The 7,942-nt window shown below is 43.0% G+C and overlaps 1 protein-coding gene across 1 annotated transcript; it reads left to right on the top strand.

Annotated features, from left to right (window-relative positions):
- Positions 1-256: 256 nt before the first annotated feature.
- Positions 257-2,961, top strand: adora1b (adenosine A1 receptor b; the record flags this gene model as incomplete). The annotated part of the gene is made up of 2 exons (XM_083975857.1): positions 257-588; positions 2,154-2,961. The coding sequence occupies 2 exons, from the start codon at positions 257-259 to the stop codon at positions 2,959-2,961; spliced, it is 1,140 nt and encodes a 379-aa protein (XP_083831983.1).
- Positions 2,962-7,942: the final 4,981 nt, after the last annotated feature.

Here is a 7,942-nt window from a genome sequence, read left to right as displayed (position 1 = left end):
GCTCCGAGAGGAAAACCCCCGTCATCCTTAGAGATGCTGCCGGTTTACGCGCCTCTTCCCTTGAAACACAACTGGATTTTCCCTGTAACTCATATGCGATAGCCCAGGACAGCGTGGAGCTGATGGACGCACAGCACATTTGGAAAATACTGTAGCCGAGTGGCACACACTCACACACACAACGCGCTCGGAACAAGGAGCGCTGCTTCGCTGAAAATCAATCTTGTTCTTATCAAGGACATAATCATCTGCAAGGATGCTTTTCTCAGCAGAGGCGCTGTACATTGGGATGGAGGTGGTGATTGCACTCGCCTCCGTGATCGGGAATGTGATGGTGGTTTGGGCGGTGAAAATTAATAAATCGTTGCGAGACAATACGTTTTGTTTCATCGTATCTCTGGCTCTGGCGGATATTGCTGTAGGAGCCCTCGTCATCCCTTTGGCCATTACTATCAGCATCGGACTTCAAACTCACTTTTACAGCTGCCTGCTCGTGGCGTGCACGGTGCTGGTGCTGACGCAAAGTTCAATCCTGGCCCTTCTGGCTATAGCAATTGACCGCTATCTCAGGGTCAAGATCCCGACCAGGTAATGCGGTTTTCACAGTCCACGCATGGAAACTAAAAAAAAAAAGACTTACTGGAAAAGTGATGGTGATGATGATGATTTATTTCCCAGAAAAGCCTACTCACACACAGCAGAAGACACTAGACCTCCAGCGCTCCTGTGTTCCTGCAGGCATTGATTTCCTCATGGGTCATGTTTCACTTCACAGGATGCCTTTCCCAGTATGTGCACATAGATCTGAGTCAGTAGCAGCCTATGACAGCTCACCAGAGCATGGCTGATTAACTAACAGCTTTAATTAGTCCCACTGTCCATCTCTAATGTGAGTGGAAGTGTAGTACAGTGACAGAACTGGTGCGCCTCTGGGGTGGGGTTGTATCCAGGTTGTATCCACGTCTCCTTTTGTGTCTCTGGGGGGGGTCAGGTTTGCTGTCAGTGGTGTTCAGTCTCCCCTCTTTCAATTTGATGCACAGGACCACCAGTGCTTTATCATGCCAAGCAGAAACAAAAGGCTGAGCAGTGGTGCTGAAAGGCTAAAAAGATAAGCTTAGTAGACGAGGGGAATTTATTGTCTGAGGGTTTTGTCTGTGATAGCCTCAGACTTTAATCTCCTGTTTAAGACACCAGTCAATCTTCCAGGTTTAGATGGCACATCACCATGCATTTTAGGCTCTGAGTGCTCTGTTTTATTTTGTCTAAAACCACCCAAAGCCTATAGTTGTGTGTGTGTCACAATAACTTTTTATACTTATATACTTAACCAGTTGTTATATAAATCAGAGATGTGCTTCTTAATCCATGCTGCGCTGTTGTTTCCCTTTTTCCCACACTCCCTGTTAGATCAGTGTCTGATCTCTTCTGAGCAGGCGGGTCCCCAGGCTCAGTGTGTAAATAACGATCTTTTTCTCTGTGCTTCAGACACAGGACCTAACTTAACACATACATCCCCAATCAATACTAATCCAACATGTGGCACCTGTGACAGCCAGGCTAAATTGCAGGATTTTGTTCAGCTTCAGGCTACACTTTAACAAAGGTCATGCTATTGTAATGGTAACATTTCCCCTGCAATTACTACATCAGACATTGTAAATATCAACTGTTAGGAATCAATAACTCAACACACTTCCTGGCTATATGCTGGATCAGATGACCGTTTTCTTCTTCTATTTCTCTACCTCATCCTTGTTTTACGAGTAAAAAAACCCAAGACACTTACACATTGACAAACGCAAACCAGAAAAGCTGCCGTAGTTTGTCAACTACTCCAGCTTCTGTCCATTGTCCTGCCTTAATGAATTAATAAATACATTTTAAGCACTATAAATCAGTTTTCCCTGAGCAAAATAAGAGCAAAGTGTATGAGTAAAGGTTTCTGTCTACAACAAGATATATGATGCTGCAAGGAGCTGTGTGCCGTGTCAAGGGACTTGTGGTTTAAATGGTTCTTTCTTGTGAATCGCATGTTTTGTCAGCCCAAGCACACTGCCACAATGAAAAATGGTGTAAAAAAAGGAAAGCATGTGTGTCCCGGCAGTGCTGTGACAGAAAGTGCTGACATGATGCTGTGTTGTTTGCTCTTGCAGGTACAAGCGGGTGGTGACCCCTCGGCGAGCGGGGCTGGCCGTGGTTGTATGCTGGACGGTGGCTTTCATCGTGGGGCTCACACCCATGTTAGGCTGGAACAACCTGAGGCGTCTCCAGCAGAACGGCTCCATCAGCTCCGACCTCGTCATCACGTGCCAGTTTGAAAACGTCATCAGCATGGACTACATGGTGTATTTCAACTTTTTCGGTTGGGTGCTCCCGCCCCTGCTTCTCATGCTGCTTATCTATGCAGAGATCTTCTACATGATCCACAAGCAACTTAACAATAAGAAGATCACCGGCTGTCACACAGACCCCAACAAGTACTATGATAAGGAGCTGAATCTGGCTAAATCTCTGGCCCTGGTCCTTTTTCTCTTTGCTAGCAGCTGGCTCCCTCTCCACATCATCAACTGCATCACACTCTTCTGCCCTGACTGCAAGACGCCCATAGTCCTCCTCTATATTGCCATCCTGCTCACCCATGGCAACTCCGCTGTCAACCCAATTGTCTACGCTTTCCGCATTAAGAAGTTCCGCACAGCCTTCCGTAAAATCTGGCAGCAGTACTTCTGCTGCAAGGACACACCAGCTCTGGAGATCCAGCCCAGTGACAGGAAAGAGATGCCTAATCCAGAGCCACAGCGGGCATCGCCACCGCAGCTCGCTCAGACAGAAATCTGTAAACCTGACCCACCACCACCACCACAGGAGCCACCTCCACCTGAGCAGCAGCAGGACCAGACGTCCGAACCAGAGCAGCAACCTAAAGAACATCCGCCCTTACTGGAGCAGGATGCAGTGTAAGCCGTGGGATGGAGCAGTTTGCAGGCTGGGGAAGTAATGATCAGTGCACAAGCATTGGCTCTCTCCTCATTTGAATGTAGTCTAATGGGGAGTATGAAGCGCTATGATGCGGCAGTGACTGAAGCGACTTGGATAATAAACACTGAAAACTCATTTATCTCAACTCAGGAGGAGTGGATTAACTAAAAGTCCGGTTATGAGAAGAAAAAAGGGTATCTGTAAAGGTGCAATAATGAAAGTCGTTTTGACCGTGACTGTGTTTATCTTAGTAACAGACTGAAGACCCTAAGCTTTAACAGTTTTGTTCATTATGGTGAAACAGTTGGTGTGAACAATACCAAACGTGCAATATAAGTTATTGTGGTTGGTCAGTATCGGATTATCAAATGTAAAAAAAACTTGCTAAGGACACTTAAACGTTGAATAGAGCAGGTTCATCTTACTACTGTAATACTGTGTGTATGTTTAATCTGGCAGTGGCTGAAGAATATGAATGTAATAATAATGTAAATAAGAGACTACAGCAGCACAGCTGTGAGCGCTCATCTCTTCTTCAGGGTCTTAATCGCACAATGGTTGCAGAGCAGAGTAGCACTACAGGAGAGATTTTTGCAGCAAGGAAGTGTGTGCTTGTGTGTGTATGTGTGTGTAATGTGTGCTGATAGAAGGGTTTTGTAATCCCTTACTCTTCCCTGCTGGAGCTGAGTCCCTCGGTGATCCAGCAGCACTGTTCCATTGCAGAGGAGATGGACAGGGATAAGAAACACGCAGCTGGAGGAAATGAGAGGTTTTAACCTTTTAGAAGCTGCGTGCAGGAGACTCGTGTCTGCAGGACGAAAGACACTCATGGGGGAGAAAGACAAGATGCACTTAAAGCTCATGTTTATCCAGCCTCCATACCAGCTGGTGGCAAGAGGGGGTTCACTACCCCCCACCCCCCTGTTTGGACTGGTAATCATTTTATCATGACTTACCACTAGAGTCAGTGGCTTCCATGGCCTTATGCAGTGTTTTAATTAGTCTGGACTGGACTAGTACAGACAACAGGAAGATTGTGAGCATCTTTATTTACCCTGTAAGCTCTACATTTTGCGTACTGCCAAACTTGGACATCTATAGATTAGTATTTAAATTCTGTTCAGTGCCACTGACGTAACAACACTGTATGAGAATGTAAAGTAACGTTGTTTTGTCTCTTGTTAAGACTCGGAGCTCTGGCCAGAGTGGATGACAATCTCTTGGTTTTGACATTTTTTTCTTGCTGTCTCAACAAACATGTTTCTGACAGGAACAAGTACCTTTTGATGTTTTGATGGCTGAGGTGACGGTCACAACAGGAACCTTCACTCAATCCACACCACCTGTATCTCGCTTTGTCTACACAGTGTATAGGCCAGGTGGGCTGTACATAACACACATTTGAGGAAAAAAAGCGGATAAATAAATGTATAATAATGATGTGCTCTCTATAGGTAATGCTATTTATAGGTTAGGTTTACAATTTAGATTCCAATAGAAATGTGGAATATAGTCTACATATTTGTGATTTATGCTCTTTTATGTCATTTCTCAGCTTAATGAATGATGTCTGGCACAGATATGACGAGGACAATCCTGTCTCTCAGAAACGATGTTTAAGGAAAAGTGATACTGACCAGATCATGTTTTGGAGGTTGTGTCTGATTATCTATCATCGAACGTATGAGTTACCTACCTACTGACAAAGTATGTAATCTTTTGTTTCTTTTTGCCAAAATCTTGCACTATGGCTGTTACATTGTTCAAACAAGTGTTCATTAACATTTAAACATATTCATGAAAGTTTTTCTAACTTTAACTCAAGTGCTTTTATTGCTTAAACATAACAGCAGGTGTCCAGTCCTAAACCCACCACCCACGCTGCATACTCAGCTTCTGAACTTAAACCAGTGAGTCACTAAACAGCAGACATGACCCCTTGTGAGCACCATGATTTTGGATTTGTACTGTCTCCTAAATTATGTTTATATCATCAAATTAGGTTTCTAATTATGTTATATAGACATTTGGGAGACAGTACAAGTCCAAAATCATGGCGCTCGTTTGAACAAGGGGTCATGTCTGCTGTTCCATTTGACTCACTGGTTTGGTTTTCTGCTCAGCAACTCTATTCAAGATGATTTGTTTGAGCATTTTACCTTTATTTTATTTTAGACATGGGGACAGAGAGGGGTATGACATGAGCTGTGTGCCTATAAGCCAATAGCTGTGAGCTGAGGAGCTAAATTATGCTTCATGTTTTAAATCAATTATTTGAATTACTTTGAGGAGTTGGCTAGATTGTAAGATAACTCCGATATTAACTCCATACAGTTATCAGTATCAGTATCACTGTTTATTATATATAAAATAAACAAGCCTACAAATCAAAATCATGAGAAGAAATGATTCAAAGTTAGTCATTTTCTCAGGGAGAAATGACAAGCAGCCAAAAAAAGAAAGACCAAATAAGACCTTATCAGTCTGTACCTTCAGCACTTCCCGTATCTGAGAATACACTCATACAACCACCCTCCCACCCAGTTCACCAATTCAGCTATTTCCTTAGAAAGAGTGATATATGGGATTTCTACCTATTCACTCCTCTTGAGAAGTCAGCACTTCCTGAGTTAATTATTCCCCAGCAATCAACACTGTAAGCCCTGAATCTCACCTTTCTATTGGTACCTTGCCGCAGCTCAGCAGAGCTGTCATAATTCTCATTACCACATTACAATAATGCAGCGAGTGGCTCCGAGATAACAGTTGAGAGTTGTCACAACTCTGACAACCCATTCCTCTACTCTGTATATGAATTCCTTTGATATCTGGCGACGTCTGATGTTCCTGGAGAGTCCATGTAATCCTAGTGAGGCCGGCTCACTCTTGCTGTGTCTGCGAGGTCTCCGTCTCTCAAGCCGTGAAGCCAGATTCACTTCAGCTGCCTCTCAGATGTAACATGCCCCGAATCCATAGAGCAAAAGGGTTAAAAACACTCAACATGTCATGTACACACTTTTATGCAATATAATGCTGAACAGGAAGCTACACACATCAAATGTCCAGTTCAATAACAGGGATGTCGTACATACAGTATATCACCAGTAATTCAGTCTGTGGAGCTATTCTTACCATGTCTTGGTTCGTGCTGAGTTTTAGGGTAGGATTGAATATCAAGAGGAAATAGACTTCAGATAAGAACTAGATATGAGAGGAAAGTAAATACACGAGCTGTGTGTTTCTAATAGAAAAGCAGAGGTGACCTTTCCCTGCAGTGACCTACTGTCCTTGAGGCTAATGTGGCTGCTAACCACAGCTCCTGTGGGAAAGACAGGGGTCTCTTTTTACACCACCTCATATCTCGTTCTGTAATAAAAAACAGCTCAGGTTCAAGGTGTAGCAACATCTGCTCTTACAAAAGCAAAGACGTTATATTAAATGGAGCTTCACATGAGCTTCTGTAAGTGGCTTGGTGCACATTTGCAAGGGAAATTGTGAAACAGTGAATGCAGGCAAATTAATATAAATAGAGTAGGCCATAACAAGAGTGCTAGTGACCTCCACACCCTTGTCCATGTCTATATCTCCTTTGGTGTAGGCTCCTATTTTGATCAATATTTCTTCCAAATGGTTTGTTTCAACCACATTTCAGGTCAATAATTTGCTCTTTACATCAGCTGAAGCTCTAACACACATAGACTGTTCAATTCCCCAGAGGCCATCTGTGCCATCAGAGGGGCAGGCTGAGGGGGAAATGCATGGCATGATATTTATGTCTCAGTGAAGGGCTTTTTTCATTAAAAATGGAGGAGCAGTTTGATCTACCTGGGCTTTAATCAGGCGCCTTGAATAAGGAGAGTTGTTGTGCCCCCGGTGCTGCTGCACAACTGCAAGCGAAGCTCTGTGTCAGGACAATTTATATACCACTGCAACATCTGTTTGTGAGAACAGCTGTAACATGGCTCCAACACAGACCATCGCAGGCGAAAGAATGAAAACACCTACATTAAAAAAAAGAGAAAAGAAAGAAAGTATGATTGAGTCACACCAGCTTTCACAGTGTGTTGGTCTTATTCAGTAAGACCCTGTAGAACGCTGATGCCAAATTGCTGGCATTGTTCTGCCTGTGTGATTTCACAGAAAAGCAATCGCTCATAAGAACAAGGACGATGATTGTGCTGAAAAAGCAAATGCAAATTTAAAGCAGATTGAAAATCTGCATCCAGTAGCAGCTCCACACAACTTAACAAGATGAAGTGATACACAACATGATTCAAATAAACAGTTTCAGTGTAGTAAAGCAGTAACACAAAACAGATGCATATTAACTGACATCATCTTTAGCTGTGAACCAAACCTAAAGGTGATGCGATCAATTGTCTTTTACAGAGATTCTTCCCACTCACTGAACCTCTGAGAAACAGCAATAACGCCTCACAGCATGTATGAAAACACTTCAATAAAACAGCATTATGGTGCTGCAAATAAAACAAATTCATGTCCCCTAGCAATCAATTATTCACCAAACAGGCTTACAAAATTAGAACAACATCAATATTTAATTTCCTTTTTTTTTTTTTTTTGGTCAAATCTCTGCCTCCGGAGGTGTTTTGAAAACACAGCCTTGAAGCAAGGTTGTAAAATGCAGGGAGAGTAGCCTCCTCTGTGAACCCTGAATAAAGAGAAGATGCAGTAAATGGTTCACGGGATTTCATTCAAAGGGAAATTCTCATGTATCAAACTGAGCATTCTCTGCTTTGTTAACTGCATAATTCACTTCCTTGGGTAAATGACTGATTTTCCACAGACAGTATGCGGCTGTTAAAGCTTGATGCTGCATTTTATTCTTGACACTAATTCCCTGTACCAGAGCTCTGTTTCTAACTCTCTCTTGGCCTCATTGACTGTACTTGTGACAGAGTGCCATCTGCTGGTAAAGAATATTTTTGGTGTTTTGCTTGAT

This window comes from Trachurus trachurus (genome assembly GCF_905171665.1).
Source record: "Trachurus trachurus genome assembly, chromosome: 7".
In the NCBI taxonomy this organism is placed as follows: domain Eukaryota; kingdom Metazoa; phylum Chordata; class Actinopteri; order Carangiformes; family Carangidae; genus Trachurus; species Trachurus trachurus.
This window is presented reverse-complemented; position numbering and strand designations above follow the sequence as displayed.